The 16,082-nt window shown below is 45.1% G+C and overlaps 2 protein-coding genes, 1 long non-coding RNA gene and 5 other non-coding genes across 9 annotated transcripts; 1 reads left to right on the top strand and 7 right to left on the bottom strand.

Annotated features, from left to right (window-relative positions):
• The first annotated feature begins 676 nt into the window (after window positions 1-676).
• On the top strand, window positions 677-10,330 carry chtf18 (CTF18, chromosome transmission fidelity factor 18 homolog (S. cerevisiae)). 2 transcript variants are annotated; one of them, XM_040185966.2, is made up of 22 exons: window positions 677-960; window positions 1,677-1,766; window positions 1,851-2,001; window positions 2,287-2,476; window positions 2,622-2,714; window positions 3,188-3,240; window positions 3,326-3,446; window positions 3,626-3,850; window positions 3,936-4,033; window positions 4,125-4,248; window positions 4,365-4,501; window positions 4,624-4,717; window positions 4,865-4,963; window positions 5,043-5,173; window positions 5,525-5,639; window positions 5,802-6,026; window positions 6,187-6,336; window positions 6,709-6,839; window positions 8,502-8,646; window positions 8,737-8,841; window positions 9,164-9,233; window positions 10,115-10,330. In XM_040185966.2, exons 1-22 carry the CDS (start codon window positions 873-875, stop codon window positions 10,234-10,236), a joined length of 2,757 nt encoding a protein of 918 aa, XP_040041900.2. In that variant the 5' UTR covers window positions 677-872; the 3' UTR covers window positions 10,237-10,330. The 2 variants fall into 2 exon arrangements, with proteins under 2 accessions (XP_040041900.2, XP_040041899.2); XM_040185965.2 differs by having other exon boundaries at window positions 682-960; window positions 3,323-3,446.
• Window positions 10,318-12,966, bottom strand: gng13a (guanine nucleotide binding protein (G protein), gamma 13a). Its single transcript, XM_040185967.2, has 3 exons — window positions 12,434-12,966; window positions 10,856-10,972; window positions 10,318-10,760 (listed from the first exon to the last, which is right to left on the bottom strand). Exons 2-3 carry the CDS (start codon window positions 10,951-10,953, stop codon window positions 10,655-10,657), a joined length of 204 nt encoding a protein of 67 aa, XP_040041901.1. The 5' UTR covers window positions 10,954-10,972; window positions 12,434-12,966; the 3' UTR covers window positions 10,318-10,654.
• A 546-nt stretch (window positions 12,967-13,512) lies between these two features.
• On the bottom strand, window positions 13,513-15,563 carry LOC144411612 (uncharacterized). Its single transcript, XR_013468855.1, has 7 exons — window positions 15,391-15,563; window positions 14,853-14,932; window positions 14,597-14,658; window positions 14,350-14,411; window positions 14,101-14,164; window positions 13,846-13,907; window positions 13,513-13,658 (listed from the first exon to the last, which is right to left on the bottom strand). It is a non-coding gene; the product is annotated as an uncharacterized LOC144411612 (long non-coding RNA).
• Window positions 13,725-13,811, bottom strand: LOC120825899 (small nucleolar RNA SNORD60). The gene has a single exon (XR_005713175.1). It is a non-coding gene; the product is annotated as a small nucleolar RNA SNORD60 (small nucleolar RNA).
• Window positions 13,980-14,066, bottom strand: LOC120825898 (small nucleolar RNA SNORD60). Its single transcript, XR_005713174.2, has one exon. It is a non-coding gene; the product is annotated as a small nucleolar RNA SNORD60 (small nucleolar RNA).
• On the bottom strand, window positions 14,229-14,315 carry LOC144383416 (small nucleolar RNA SNORD60). Its single transcript, XR_013450778.1, has one exon. It is a non-coding gene; the product is annotated as a small nucleolar RNA SNORD60 (small nucleolar RNA).
• LOC120825897 (small nucleolar RNA SNORD60) lies at window positions 14,476-14,562 on the bottom strand. The gene has a single exon (XR_005713173.1). It is a non-coding gene; the product is annotated as a small nucleolar RNA SNORD60 (small nucleolar RNA).
• Window positions 14,731-14,817, bottom strand: LOC120825896 (small nucleolar RNA SNORD60). The gene has a single exon (XR_005713172.1). It is a non-coding gene; the product is annotated as a small nucleolar RNA SNORD60 (small nucleolar RNA).
• Window positions 15,564-16,082: the final 519 nt, after the last annotated feature.

Genomic DNA, 16,082 nt, shown 5'->3' with positions numbered 1-16,082 from the left:
ATTTGGCTAGTGATGTGGGAGAAATGCCTCTTTGCTTGAGTATTAAGTTGGGGCTGTATTGGAAAAAAGCTATGTAGGCTGATCAAACCCTCCCAGCTAGAAGTCTCTTGCAAGGGTCATTGGATACTAGGAGCAAAATGAGAAACACACTGTTTTAGGGCTGGTAACTTGAGAATGGAGGAGGCAAATAGTCAACCACATTGCATGGTTATCTGAACCCTTTTGATGGATGCTAGAGTTGATTCTATTGCAAAATTCACACTAACGAGAAATTGGATATATATAGTATTAATTGTTTATCAACCCAAATGTGAGGAGAGTTGAGCTGAGATGTATAACCAAGGAAGGAATGCAAGGAGAAAGGGATGAATGATGGGGGAAAAGAAGCCAACTGAGGATGTATTTCTCTGTGAATCCCCAGTTTTGAAAGATCAGCTACTGCGCTGGCATCCTGTCCGTCCAAGCCATTCAACTACGGGAAACGGTTGGACATGATTTCCATGGAATGTAGGAAATTTTACTGGACCGACACACATTTTTATCAGAGATAATCCGATAACATGACATATTTTTCTTTGTCGTCTAAATAATGAAAGGGGAGTTGAAACGTCACTTTGTATCCTGCAGAGGTCAGTATCCCGCTCAGCAGCGTCTACACTGCCCGAAAACACACGAAGAAGAATATTAGATTAACCCGGAAGTGATGCCAAACAACAAAAAAAGTTGCCGGGAAAACTGCAGCTCCGTCAAATCGGCCGCTGCGGTCGTGACGGGAATGCGAAAAAAAAGAAGAATATAGTATAGTTTTTATCTGTGCAGATTAAACGCACTGACGTGTCGCCGGTTGTCTCGGGTACTCGTCCCCAGCCGATATGGACGAATATGACGAACTGTTCGAGATAGAGGACGACTTCGAGGACCAGTTCGCCGACGAGTTGGACGCGTTGGCTCAGCTGGAAGGTGAGGGGCGCGGTTTAAAACCCGGTTAAATGTAGAATTAACTAACAATTTCCATCAGTTTTCCATCATTCAGTTTAAAGTGTTCAATTAAGCTTCACAACCTGCAAAGCTGCCATGTGAACTTCATCATAAACCTATAGTACAACTCGAGGTAGCGTACTTTTATTATGAAATGACTTTACATAACGTTAAGTAACTTAAACCATTTCCAAACCCATTTTACTTTTCATATTTCCAGCTAACCTTGCATTTCAGGGGGAAATCTTGTACTTACTGCGTTTCTTTTACATTTTATTTACAGACTCATTATACAAAAAGTAAATATCCCGAAGCTTGATGTAATAATGATGCATCAATGATTATAATCCAGTAATATATGTATGATTCGCAAATGGTCCATGCATCTTCTTTAGTAAGATTTCTACTACACTGCAAAGCACATCTCTATTTGATTTGTTGTTGTAGGTACCGTCTAGTATCTAACGTCTGTCATGAAGGTAACAGATGCCTTACAATAACCCCCGTAACACCCAGTTTGCTTTAAGTTAATATATAATTACTTTTAGTAACCACTAGAATCACTATTCTCTCGGCTGTCTATTTTATTTTAAAAGTCTGTTAAGTCAAGTCTAACTAATGTTTAAATCTAGTGAAACCAGCCCATAGTTAATAATAATTAAATTACTCACGTGTCTGTCTTTTCTCGAATGGTTCAGGCGAATCGTCCGATCAGGGGAAACGTCAGAAGCCGGTTCCAAAAAGCGACAATCCTGACGTCGAGCACCTGCTGGCAGATCCGTCCACCAGTGAGTTCACCCTGAGACCCCTCTGGCTCTTTTGTCCTTCTTGTGTTTGAGGTGTGTCCCTTCAGTCTGACTTTGCACCCGCAGCCCCGAAGGCGAAGCGGTCAAAGCAGGAAGCAAGAGTGTCCAAGCGACTTTTCAACTCAATTCAGACTCAAGAGAGCAAAACCCCGTATCAGAGTGATGACATCACACCGCCGTCCTCTCCGGAGCAGTATGAAACACCTGGCAACCACAGGTAGGAGGGGCGCGTGGGCCAGTGGTGAACACAGTGTGAGACATCAGTGGAAGGCAGATGTTTTGTGGATTAGATGTTTTTACACGGACTACTTACACGGGAATACATTTTATGCAAAAGGAAGATACTCGATCAAAAACAAATAAGAGGCACTTCAAAGCAATGCATCAGTATGAAACATTTCATAGTTTTTGTAACCTGTCGAATCTGAGGGATTTCTGTTTTTCTAACTTAAACTCTAATACATAAAAAAAAAAAACATGCACATATGTTTGTGTGTTTTAGGTCGATCGCAGCCATGTTGGATATTAGCGGCTTTGCATCAATCCCAGAGACGCCCCGGCGACCTCCGACGACGGCGCCTGCATCGCTGCGTGTGCTGAAGCGGCCTCCTTTGGAGGGAGAGTACGTCAGTGTGACCGACTCCTCGGGGAGTCGCGTCTACCTCAGACAAACGGAAGACACGGGGACAAAGGTTAAACTCCTCAGCATGCTTTTGCCATCATCTCGTCCTGCAGATTGATTTTCAGCAGCAGATATCAGGCCTCTATTTCATACGTGTATTTCTTTGCATTTGTGTGTCGGTGTGTGTGTGTCTGTCTCTCTCTCTATTTATTTAGGTAGTAGACTGCAGATTGGTACCAAACTCCCAGGGTGCACTGGGGCTGCTGGTGATGCCCATAGGTGTGTTGAGAGAGCAGGAGGCAGAGAAGGTGAGTGACCAGGTTGCTGTCGTTTGTGAATAATAAGTATTAGTAATAAGTAAGTGGTCTGCATAAGAACTATTGATTCTCATTAATTACACAGCAAAGCCTAGTTTACCTAAATCCAAGCATTCGATCATGATTAGACAAATATGTAGAAAAGATCAACCGTTTTCATGTTGATCTACATTAAAAAACTATATTTTTTAATTTCCCAGGCTAATTAGCATACTTTTTAGTGTTTTTTTTAATTCATTCATTGATTTGGAAAAATTATGATTACATTTGATAATTTAAGCAGCAAAATAAAATAAACCAATGAGCCCTTTTGTGTATAAATACTGTGTTTGACGTTATGTGTTGATGTACCTTCAGGTTGAATTTCAGATCAACAAATGCAGGTATTTTGTGAACCCCACGAGGGAACTTGAAGACTGTTGAAATGGTGTCAATTTTCTTCTCTTACCCTTGAAAATCTGCAGCGCCACCAGCGAATTATGGAAGAATCTCAGCGTGTCACGAATCTCCTGGCCAGGTAACGCATCGCATGTCTCTGTCACACGTGCAGCGACAGGAGAGGTTTTCTTTTTTTTTTTTTTACTTGTGTGACGTTCCAGCAGTGTGGACGACGTTCAGCCCGACGAAGAGGACCACGATGCCGAAGACACGGAGGGACGAACCTCTCGACTGTGGGTGGACAGATTCTCTCCCCAACAGTACACCGAGCTTCTCAGTGATGAGGTAAGTCATGTTTTTATACATGACTCTACACACGCTCCGGGTGAATGCAACCTATTTAAAGCTTTCTTCCAAAGTGCCTCATAATGCTGCAACACTCGTCCTTCGTTTTTGAAGGATTCTTTTATTCAGCAGCTCTGTTTTTTATTTGTTATTGAATCATTTTCCCCGTTTCTTTCTAGTTCACCAACCGCTGTCTGCTCAAGTGGTTGAAACTTTGGGACACCGTTGTGTTTGGAAGAGAGAGGAAGTCCCGCCCTGCCCGCTCTGACAGACAGGCTCCCAACCAGGACTCATTCAAACCCAATCAAGCCAATCAGAATGCTAATCGCTTCAAGAGCAAGATGGAGGTGACCGAGGAGCTGCTGGAGGCCGAACTGGACCAGTTCAAACGACCCAGGTTCAAGGTGAACGCACTTAGTCCTGCCGGAGCAATTTCATTTTAATGACCGTTCACTATTTAAGATATCAATTAATTTGTTCCTTCTCCAGGTGGCGTTGTTGTCTGGTCCTCCAGGTTTGGGAAAGACCACCTTGGCTCATGTGATAGCAAAGCACGCTGGCTACAACGTGGTGGAAATGAATGCCAGGTTAGACAAACGGAAATGGCACAAGTAACAGTCGCGACTCATGAACCGGCTCTCCGTTGTGAACTCAGTGGCACCGTCTGTGTTTTTGTAGCGACGATCGCAGCGCAGAGGTGTTCCAGAAACGCATCGACACAGCCACGCAGATGAAGTCCGTTTTGGGATCCGATGAGCGGCCCAACTGCCTCATCATCGACGAGATTGACGGAGCGCCTGCAGTACGTTTCAGACACTTAGAACCAGAACCACCCCCCCCCCCCCCCCCCTCACCCGTCTCGAAGCACTCGGGCCTCCGTTATAAGTGTTTTCATTCGCCATCTGTGGTGTTCGGCAGGCTGCCATCAACATCCTGTTAGCAACGCTGAACAGAAAAGACGCGCCCGGCAGGGAAGCTGGTGCAGAGACTTCAAAGAAGAAAAAGAAGAAGGAGACCATCCTGCTGCGACCGATCATCTGCATCTGTAACGACCTGTAAGAGCGGCCGTGTTCGCACCACACCGGTTATGTTATTTCATGGAGCAGTACGGTCTTAGTACTTAAATATGTGTCGATTTAGTGGGATCTCTGCAGCCATGATCTGATTCCATTTTTAGATACGTTCCAGCTCTCCGACTGCTCAGGCAGCAGGCCTTCCTCCTGGTTTTCCCTCAGACTCAGCCTTTGCGGCTCACACAGAGATTGGGAGAGGTCCGCACACACACACACACACACACACACACACACACACACACACACACACACACACAAGCACACCCCCCGATATAGAACGAGTACACAAGCATTTGCAAACACACCAGCAGTCCAGGTTTTCATTTTTAAGTTTTTGTTTCCTAGATTTCCCTCCAGCAGGGGATGAAGGTGGACACAGGCACTCTGATGTCGCTGTGCGAGAAGACCGACAACGACATCCGGTCCTGCATCAACACACTGCAGGTAGAAGGAAAGCCCGGTTTGTGTTGCATGAGCGAGGGATGTATGCGGGTATATGAATGGTTTCACTTGTTCTGCACAGTTCCTCCACGGTCGCGGCCACAAGCTGGTGAACTCGAAGACCATCCAGTGTGTCTCTGTGGGGCAGAAGGACCAGAACAAAGGCTTGTTCCATCTGTGGCAGGGAATCTTCCAGTTGCAACGTCCAAAACGGTACAGTACCGTCTACTAAGCTCAAGTTTAGTCAGACATTGTGTGATCTCAAATCTGCAGTTTATTGTTACCATTATTATTGTTCTAGTATACAGATCTTTAATTTAATACTTAATTTAATATAATTTGTCTACTCATTATATGCTGCTTATCTAGGAAATGGACCTTCTAAATAACCCAAGGCTATTCTATACCATCTTGCCAGTATGATCTTCAGTCTGGTTTTTATTTCCATTCTACTTGGAATTGATGTTCCAAAGTGTTAAATTTAGCTTGTTTAACTCTCACCTGTAACCTCTTTGTCTCTTTGTTTATTGGACCCTTACTAAGCGTTTGAATTTGTCCTTTCAGGAAGCGTATTGGTGAAGGCTTTGACGAGGCGCCGGGGTCAGGAGGCGGAGCTCAGAGGTTCCAGCACATTTTACATCTCGCTTCATCTAGTGGAGAGTACGAGAAGGTCTCCCAGGTGACGAACACACCCCTTTTAAGATATTTGTCTTTAATCTTGGTGCACAGGGAAGAAGACGTGTAACAGAACCGTGCTTTACACACACACACACACACACACCAGTTAAGCCGCACACTCATACTTTATATAAAACTCTACTCCATGATATCTTCTCCTCAGGGTCTCTATGAAAACTACCTGTCCATGCGTGTGAGGGACCCCAACCTGCACGGCGTGTGTGAGGCTCTGGACTGGCTGTCCTTCTCCGACCGGTTGAACCATGTGATCATGCACGGGCAGAACTTCACTCTGATGAGATACCTGCCCTTCCTGTCCGTCACCTTCCACTTCCTGTTTGCCCACACGCACGTGCCCCGCATCGTTTATCCACACAGCCAGTACGAGGTAGGAATCGCCTACACGCACCTGATGATGATCAAATAATCTTAAACCATCAATGTTTCACACGGAAAGACGGCAAATTATATATAACTGGCAGATGGAAACAGAATGAATAATATGTGAATGACAAACAAATCGTCTGAGATTATTCTGTCCTCTCCAGGCCTCCTCCCGGCTCCTCAGCAGCAGGAACGCTTTGTCCACCATGTTGGCCGACATCCCAGCATGCATCAGGGCGAGGATCAGCCAGCTCAACCTGTCCCTCGATATTCTCACGCTTCTCCTCGACATCATCTGTCCCAAACTACGGCCCGTATGAGAAACCCTGTTCAGTAAATCTGTGTGTGTGTGTGTTAATGTGGGAGAAGCAGCGACAATAACACCATAGTTTTGTAGAGCTGTGCAGAATCATTCACATCCTGTTTACTTAAAGAGGTGAAAGACCTCGCTGCCCCCCCAATTTGCACTTCCCAGGCCTGACTTTATTAGGACAATGTGATCACAATCTCGACAAAAGCTAAAAATTATATTTTTCTTTGTGACAAAATAATGATGATTGATTGATGATAAAAATCAGGGGTAGAAAGTAAGAAGTAATTGTAAGCAGATTTTTTTATTTGGGAATAAAATGCAGTGTGAAGTTATCAAAACTATGATTTGAATCACAATCTTTTTCTCTCTCCAGGTGAATCCACAGCTGTTCAGCAGCAGAGAGAAGGAGCAGATGCACGAGCTGATCAACACCATGTTGGCATACAACCTCTCATACAGGCAGGACCGCACGCCTGAGGGGCAGTACACGTACATCCTGGAGCCGTGAGTACACACACACACACACACACACAGCTTGCTTATTGCGAGTGGACACATGCAGGGCAGGTGTGTGTTCTTGGGGCGGCTGAAGGTCATTGCTCTTGTCCACCCTGTGGAGCTCTGCATGCAGGCTTAGAGAGTAATCCCCTTAACACCTGGCGTGTGTGGGTGTGTGTGTTTTGAAGGTAGTTGTGTGGGAACAGAGTAGCAAGCTGGTGAAAACCATTCGTCCGTGAGGTTCGACACATTGCAGCCGTGAAACTGGGAAAGTCGTTTTTAGAGAAGCGGTTAGACGATATGAAGTATCGAGGTATGTCAAAGTAAAAGAAAGGAAAGCTGGACGGAGCACAACTCGGGTTTTCGCGTTAAACTCGTGAGGCCGCGGTTCACCTCGGACCTTCTTCCTCGAGGACGTCGGGGACTCCGGCAGGACGACGTGACTCTCGGTACATCTCGGTCATGCCGCCCCGGGTGGAGGCGGGACCCCAGAGGGCCTCCTTCCTGCAGGCTCGCTGCGACAACGTGCTGGTCACCAACGACTGGGGCCTGCCTCTCGTTTTGGCGCTGCTGCTGCTCCTGCTGCTCTACACCTTCCTGTACCTCCCGTCTCTGGCGCACCACAACGCCTCCCTCTGAAAGTCTCCCGGATAAAAGCTCGGAGCACCGTTGTGGGGATGTAAACATTTTACACGAGGCCCGACGGGGTTATTTGATTGGACAGCTCTTTTTTTTTTCTTTTTTTTGGAAGCGTCTGTTGATTGGTCGGATCGAGGCGGAATTGTTGAGGTGGGCTGGTTTTTGGAGGCTGTCAGTGGGGCGGGACATGCAGAGAAAAAGAGCAGTAGACCTGATTCATTACAAATCAATCTTTTAGCCATCATGCGCTTTAATGTGGGACTTCTATCTCTGAGATTACATCTTAATGTAATTAGATGAAACACTCACAGAGATAAAGTAGATGGACTTACTGGATTTACTGAAGTTAGATTGACAATAATTCAACACAATTACCAAATTGTTCTGATATGTGATTGTGATTTAACAATTACTTGAAATTGATAACAAACACAGCGCTAACACGGTTAAATTGAACTGATGTCTGGATTGTATTACTCTGTATTTGTGTGCATGCATGTAGACATAGTCTACAGCTGGATGCATTTATTTTGTTTAGCTGTTTAATTTGACCTTCAAAGTTCATTTCCTATATCAAGCATGTAATTCATACAGGAGCATACAAAAAATACTTTTTATAAATATATATATATATATAAAAATTAGTGCATATGGTTGCCTGTGCCAGCCAAAAGTGAAACTACTTAACATTAGTTGCATTACTGTAATTATGTTGAACCATCCAATCCGCTCTTTCATTGTAGAGTTTGTGTGCTGATAACATCCCTTCATTGTGTAGTGATGACGTGTCATGAATAGCTCACAGTCTCCTTGTTGATTAGAATGTTGAGTGTGTGTGTGTGTGTGTGTGTGTGTGTGTGTGTGTGTGTTGGAGAGAGATCAGCAGTAAGAGGATTATGGTTTTAGAGATTCAGGGTTTTGTGGAAAACATAAATTGTGGCACCAATAGAGGAACCTAAAGTTGTGCTTCAACCATGTGTTTGTGCACAGCCATTTACGCCCTGTGTGTCTCCGTGTGTGTTTGTGCAGGCGTGTCGAGGAGGTGGTGAGGTTCCCGGGGCTTCCGCCGCGCCGCCAGCTGACGTATCAGGCCAAACAAACCATCAGCAGAGAGATGGAGCAGGAGAAGATGAGGAGGGCCGAGCAACTGATGCTGCAGCGAAACCCCCCGACGGCGAGAGCGGTTCCATGTTCTTTGCGCTCGGCGCCGCCCGTCGGACCGCCGGTCAACAATCTAACGTGTTCACTCACCCGCTGTGTTTAGGTCAAGCAGAGAGCGCTCGAGAAGAAGAGCGCCGGCCCCACGTCCACCAGGAACCATCAGCAGAGGCTGGAGAACATCGTCAAACAGACCAGCGTGGAGATCAGGGTGAGACACATGTCCACTGACCTGGATCCCGTCCCCCTCGAGCACTGACCATCAACCAAATATTAACGGCCCTTTGCTGGATCCGCTGTATGAGACCTTCAGACCCTCCGTGGCTGCGGCCTTAATGGTTCAGGAATAGAATGAACCTCTAGGGGGCAGAAAGGAGGATGCTGAGGAGCCACCGCGGGGAAATCGGGTCTAATTAGAGATGGTGTGCGTTCGTCGTCAATGACCTCCTTCCTGATTGAGGACGGGGGTCTGAAACCCCCCCCCGATTGACCTCATCGCCGCTCGTGTGTGTTTTTTTTTTCGTCTCTTGCAGCCGGAGGTAGACTTCTTCGGTCGAGCCGTCGTCCCCAAACCCCAGAAACCGCCGCCCACCTCAGAGACAGGTACAGTACGCGCTGTGCACCACGTGACACTCGCGTTCCCGAAGGCGCTGCATTACTGAAATGGGGGGCGGAAAATAAGCTTTTGTGGGTCAAAGGAGGATCCGCGGCCCGAGGGGGGAGCAGCCCTGCTGTTCGTTTTGACCCGCTTCATTGATCAAAGCGAGGGCTCCGCGTGCGCGAGAATCAATCCACGACCTCCTGCGGAATGCGGCCAGTTGAGTCAAACCGTAATCGTGCTGCACTCATTATTGATTATCTTAGTCTGGAAGAGATGGGAAAAAGTTCTAAAAGCCAAAGCTGATAAAAAGGTGAAATTGTTAAACAACAACAGAAATTAAGGTTATTTAATCATCAAAGAGCTCTAAATCCTCAGGGTTTTTTTCTCTTCTTTAGAGGATTAGATTAGAGCCAAATCGATTTGGTTGATCAAAATAATCTTTTTTTGACAATCATTTAATGGTTTAAGTAATGCTGGAGGCAAAACTGACAAACACTCGCTCCAGATGCTCATATTTGTCTTCTTTCTAACAGAATATTAGTCGAGGTGATGACATGTTTTAGCTTGATGTCTGTCTGGTCTTTTAATTATAATTTGGTCTTTTGTTGTGAAACACTTAATGAAGTTGTATTATAATACATATTGATGAGTGTATTAGCAAACATATCGACATGTTAATTGATTTGTGCTTTCAGATTTTACATAATATTTTATGTAGATTACACTTATTTCACCAAAATGTCAGTTTTTGTATTTGCAATTCATGACCTCCAGTGCTTGTTTTTTTTCCTCAGCACCAAAAAACGTCGAGGATCTATTTTACAAAACCGACTCGACAACAAACCCGATTCACTGTGTACAATCTCTTTCCTTCGGTCCTCAGGTGAGAAGAGCGTCGTCTTTTCTATGGGGAAGGCGGTGGGCAACAGTGACGTGTGGTTCCGCTTCAACGAGGGCATGTCCAACGCTGTGAGGCGCAATGTCTACATCCGGGAGCTACTGTAACACACACACACACACACACACACGTACGCGACCGCCTGCTTGTTCCATGTAAGCGCGTCAGTGAATAAAGAAATCCAGCTGTTTAAATTCAAAACCGTCTTTATTTTGATCGACAGTGTAAAGAGCCAATAAAAACGTGTTGTTGGAACATTTCTCAGCAGTCCATGAAAACAAACCTCTAGAAAGCTACTCAGTGCTGCACGCTCACACACACACACACACACACACACAAGTCTCTACACCAATTAGAAGCATTTAGGAGTCTCCCAATAAATAAACATCATGATAGCAATAATATGTGCATGTGTGAGAGAGGGAGGGGGGCTAGTGCAGCGTGGGGGTGCATGGGTCTTTAGTTTATATGTGTGTGTGTGTGTGTGTGTGTGTGCGCACGTGTATACATGTGTGTGCGACCCCATTAGAGGATCACACACTTGCCCTTCTCCACCCAGGGGTTCGCTCTCATCAGCTCAGGGTTCAGAAATGGATCTTCACAAACACAACCCTCGATCCACTTCACCAGCCTGGGGGGGGGAAAGAGGCTGTGAGCACGGATCTGATAATCAATACTTTTGTGTGCGTGTGTGTGTGTGTGTGTGTGTGTGTGTGTAGCACTCACTCGGTAACAGTGATGGAGGATTTCTCTCTGTTGATTGCCAGCTGATACTGAAGGCTTTCCACTTCTCTCCTCATCTGTGGAACGTCTAACTCCTCCATGATGCTGCTGCTGCTCACACTTACCCACAAAAAAAAAGAAATGTACATAAAACAAGTTTAAATAAATGAAGAATTCACACTTTCCACCAAATTTGCAGTTGAAATCAAGATGTATCAAATGTTTTGTTGGGGGAAAACCAGTGTTTGATTTCTACAGTTTAACACATCATTTGTCATTTTGACGCCACGGGGGTTTTGTAACCTGGTGATGCAGCGCGGCATCATGGGAGTTCCCAGCCCCCGCCGCCATTGTAGTTTTTTTTCTTCCAAGTTAGAATTACTTACAGAGGTCTCTTCCTCCCAGAACTACATAACCCAGGGAAAAAAAACACAAACAAGCAGTGTTGCTTTATAAATCGGCGTTCTTCTGACGCGGTCAGCTGACGTTTGATCGGCTTGTCCCAGTTAAAAAACAAACAAGATCCAAGACGATGTCTTGTAAAAAAAAAAGTGGTCTGAACTGTGACAAACACAACATGGACGTTATCCCCTAGGCGACCAGTTGATACACTTATATAACATAATATATTCATTGTTTGTGTCATATTTATGACTATAACAGAGAAAATCTGTTCCGATAGCAGACCGAAGAGGTTAATCATATTTTGATAACTGCTGTCTAAAAGCCCTGACCACATAAAAAGACCGTAAATGTTATTTTTCATCTCCAAATATTTTCCACTTCTAAATCCGTGATATCAAAGTTAAAAATGTTTCATTTTGTACATGTCAAATACACAAATAACCCTATTAAATAAACTGTTCATACTGTGGGATTAATGCACATGAAACGGAACATTGTAACCTGCTTTAGTGATTCGTTCACTTCATATTTTTTGTAGTGTAGTGAACCTACATTCAGCTGGCAGCAAGTACACTTACTGTACAAATAGCTGGAGGAAACGCGCAGTTGCTGTAGCGTCACATTGATGGAGCATCACAACCATTTGAAGGAATGTAGTCAGCGAGAGTACAGTGTGTGCCGGAATGTCCTTTTTTTGGATTACTCTTAAGGTTTTCGTTAAAGCAAGTACACTGGTGGTGTATTTGCACTTATTGTAAAGTGTGCCCCACCCTGCCACCGGCCACATTAGCGAGGGAGGGGGGGAGAGAGAGGGAGCCGAGATGAGAGCTCCGGCCGACCGGGGATCAGTTAAGTCTTTTCGATTGGCAACTGTCTCCTCCGGCGTTTTTTTGAATGGCTCCGAGTAAGTCTGACTGTCTCCTCCACCAGCATCCACCCTCCCGTCTCACCACCAGCCAGCTGTTCCATTTAAGAAAAATAAAAATGGCCATCATCATTTAATTCTAACATCCTCTCAAATGTGTCACAGTGACATCAGCCTCCGCCGCGCTGCGACATTATGCGGCTGCCGATCGCGGATGTGCGTGTAAGCGCCGGCGTGTTTGATTCCTATTGGAAACGCTCGACAAACAAACCCCTCATCGCGCACGCACACAAACACACAACCGGGCCTACCGGAGAGGAGCGCGGGTCGATTTCTGCGCGCGGCCGGCTGATGGAGGACGCAGACGGGGCTTCGAAGGCGACAACGGCGGGCGGGCGGGCGAGCTGGAAGGAGTTCGGAGGAGTCCTGATCGGTGCAGCAGGAGGAAGAGGAGGAGGAGGAGGAGGCTGTGCGTGCGTGTGTGTGTGCGCGCGCGCTCCTCTGTGGCAGCGACTGGATGAGCGATGCGGAGGAGGAAGAGGAGGAGGACGCGGCTTTGGTTTGACAGTCAAACGAAGAGGCTCCCGAGTGGAAAGCCGGACACACGCGAACGAGGCGGAGCGACACGCAAACCAGGACACGCAAATGAGCGCACGCTCCCGATTTTTTTTTTTAAGTCAGATGACCGGATATGCTGATAATAGGCTGGAACAGTTTCCCCAGAGAACTGTGCTAAATTTAGAAATGAGGTTTATGAACAAAGTGGGAAGGAAAAATACAGAGTACGTCAAATTCTTTCCCCAAGTCTATTCAGTCATTCGGGGCTCCGCTGCTCTGGGATTTAAATGCAACCCCGCCATAAAGCTGATTTATGAGTTGTCCCATTAAACAGCCCCTCCCCATGAGGATAAACAAAGCTAAGGGATGGGCTAAACAAATAGAGCTCTAAACACATGCAAATTGGGGTACTTGAATGCATCCGGCAGACATCCATGTCAAGTATCTGGAAGAGGGTTAAAAAGCAGAAAGTACTGCAGCCACATGGACCAGAATCCTCCCATTCAGTTTAACCACTTCCACGGTCAGGCCACAAGTACTAGTTTCGTATTCAATACATTTTTATATAATTACCGCCATGCAATATATGCTGCTGTATCCTATAAAGTTCCGCACTGCAGGACGAATTTTTTATAAAAAATATTTCCCAGTTTCACAAAAACCCAAAGGGAAAACCGTGGATAGATGCCAATAATTCCACCAAAAGATCAAATGCTGAAGCGATTATGGTGGGCGACAAAAATCAGTCCTGTTGCACTAGTCACATGGTGCGACCTATGACCTATAGCTGGTTGATATACAGCACTATAAAAAAAGGGACATCGACACATGATTGATTGACTTCTCCATATTTATTTGTACAAAAATGCTCCTGGGTGGCTTCCATCTGACGTGGAAGCGCCTGATAACACTAGGTAACCAGTCTTAGGCAGGATCGTGTAGGTTCTTGCCTCCTTTCTTCACCAGGAACGCATCTGCCTGTAAAACAAATTCAGTTATAAGGCAAGTTCCCGAATGACATGCGCACACACACATCTGCAGCAGGAGCCTCAGAATAAAGTTAGAATCAAGGGCTGATGATCAGCGCTCATAGTAGATGTCAGAAAAGTAATTAATTGGTCATCACAGGCTAAACATGTTCGAAATGCCAATCATTTGAACTTACCAGATGTGTCCATAAGAACCGTGGACTATCTGAAACACAGCGGCCTCTGACTTCATTCTGACCTGTAGCAATTGGAAGTAAAAAAATAGGTTAGAAAGTGAAATCTAAGGCAAAGACTACAGATATACTATTAAGAGCCTCAGAATAAAGTTAGAATCAAAGGCTGATGATCAGCTCTCATAGTAGATGTCAGAAAAGTAATTAATTGGTCATCACAGGCTAAACATGTTCGAAATGCCAATCATTTGAACTTACCAGATGTGTCCATAAGAACCGTGGACTATCTGAAACACAGCGGCCTCCTACACTTCATTCTGACCTGTAGCAATTGGGAATAGGTTAGAAAGTGAAACCGAAGCCAAAGACTACAGATATACTAATAAGAGCTTCAGAATAAAGTTAGAATCAAAGGCTGATGATCAGCTCTCATTGGAGATGTCAGAAAAGTAATTAGTTGTTCATCACAGGCTAAACATGTTCGAAATGCCAATCATTTGGACTTACCAGATGTGTCCATAAGAACCGTGGACTATCTGAAACACAGCGGCCTCTGACTTCATTCTGACCTGTAGCAATTGGGAATAGGTTAGAAAGTGAAACCGAAGCCAAAGACTACAGATATACTAATAAGAGCCTCAGAATAAAGTTAGAATCAAAGGCTGATGATCAGCTCTCATTGGAGATGTCAGAAAAGTAATTAGTTGTTCATCACAGGCTAAACATGTTCGAAATGCCAATCATTTGGACTTACCAGATGTGTCCATAAGAACCGTGGACTATCTGAAACACAGCGGCCTCTGACTTCATTCTGACCTGTAGCAATTGGGAGTCGAAAAATAGGTTAGAAAGTGAAACCGGAGCCAAAGACTACAGATATACTAATAAGAGCCTCAGAATAAAGTTAGAATCAAAGGCTGATGATCAGCTCTCATTGGAGATGTCAGAAAAGTAATTAGTTGTTCATCACAGGCTAAACATGTTCGAAATGCCAACACAATAAAACTCACCAGCTCTCAGTCCAGCGAGTGGTCCGCCTGCTCAAACAAAGCAGGAACAGCCTCCCAACTCTCTGCTGAACCGACTTCATCTGCAAAGCAAACGAGAAGGACGCTAAAGTACAAAAGATACCAGGTTTGAATACCAATAGAACGTCAGATGTTATCGGCCATTCCGCCGATGGTTGTGGCAATACGGTTAAACCTTCGTATGGAAGGACATCCCACGGTTGTACGGATAGCTGCATATTGTATTTGAATAGTCTGCGATTGGGAAATGTCTACATTGTAACAAGCATGTCGACGAAGAGCCACGTGTTCACAAAGTCGTTTGAGAACACCACATTCTTTGAAATGAACACACGATAGTAACCAAAACGTTTTAACAAGTTGGATTACTTACTTTACTTTATATCAATACGGTTCAATAGGTCACATGTTTCAGAGGTTGAAGCACCACGTGGCAGCCCTGGCCCGCCACGTGGTGCTGTTGAAACCAACGTTAAAAGGTTAGCATACGTGGTGAGCACGTTAGCAACACGATACTCACTTTCTTCACCGGTCTGGTTTCTTCACAGCAAACTGGCCCCGCGCTGGTTCTCTTTGCTGCCGGGGGATCAAGTTCGCAAGACGCCGCATGTCGCGGCTGCAGGCGCGGGTCTCTCTTGCCGTGTGTGGTGAAGGAAATGCACGTTCTATCCAGATGCGCCAGAGGAAATGTACTTATACGGCTTCCGTCTAACGGAAGTCCCGCCCCTCTCTGGGATGGCTAGGGAGCTACAAGGCGGGTTAGCTTCCTCGCTAACCGCTAGCTTCCTATATTTATGGATATTGTGATGGGCTTTTGTGGCCATGTTCGAGCATGTCGAAGCCTCATTCAGGTAGTGGGGAATGCATATTAATTTAAACAAAGAGAAACTACGGGGTTGTTCTAGCATTGAACAACAACAGAAGAAGCTACGCCCTAGCCCACACGGGTAATGGTTGAAGCTAACGTTAGGCCTCTTTATTCAGATGTAGAAATACAATTATAATTCAGAGAAATATGAGAGCAATGGGTTTGCTGCATTGATTTGATACACATACATTTGATTAATACCATTGTTAGTTGCTTTTTTACTAAAACTGGCAACATTTCAGATATTAAGTCTACATAATATTGGAAATTCCTTTAACATTCCAATATATTTGTTATTTATAGAATGTACTCTCCTAATGTATTTTAAAATGTAATCTATCGTC

Source organism: Gasterosteus aculeatus, chromosome 9, assembly GCF_964276395.1.
Source record: "Gasterosteus aculeatus chromosome 9, fGasAcu3.hap1.1, whole genome shotgun sequence".
Classification (NCBI taxonomy): Eukaryota; Metazoa; Chordata; class Actinopteri; order Perciformes; family Gasterosteidae; genus Gasterosteus; species Gasterosteus aculeatus.
The sequence above is the reverse complement of the archived record's forward strand: the minus strand, read 5'-3'. Positions and strand labels throughout refer to the sequence as shown.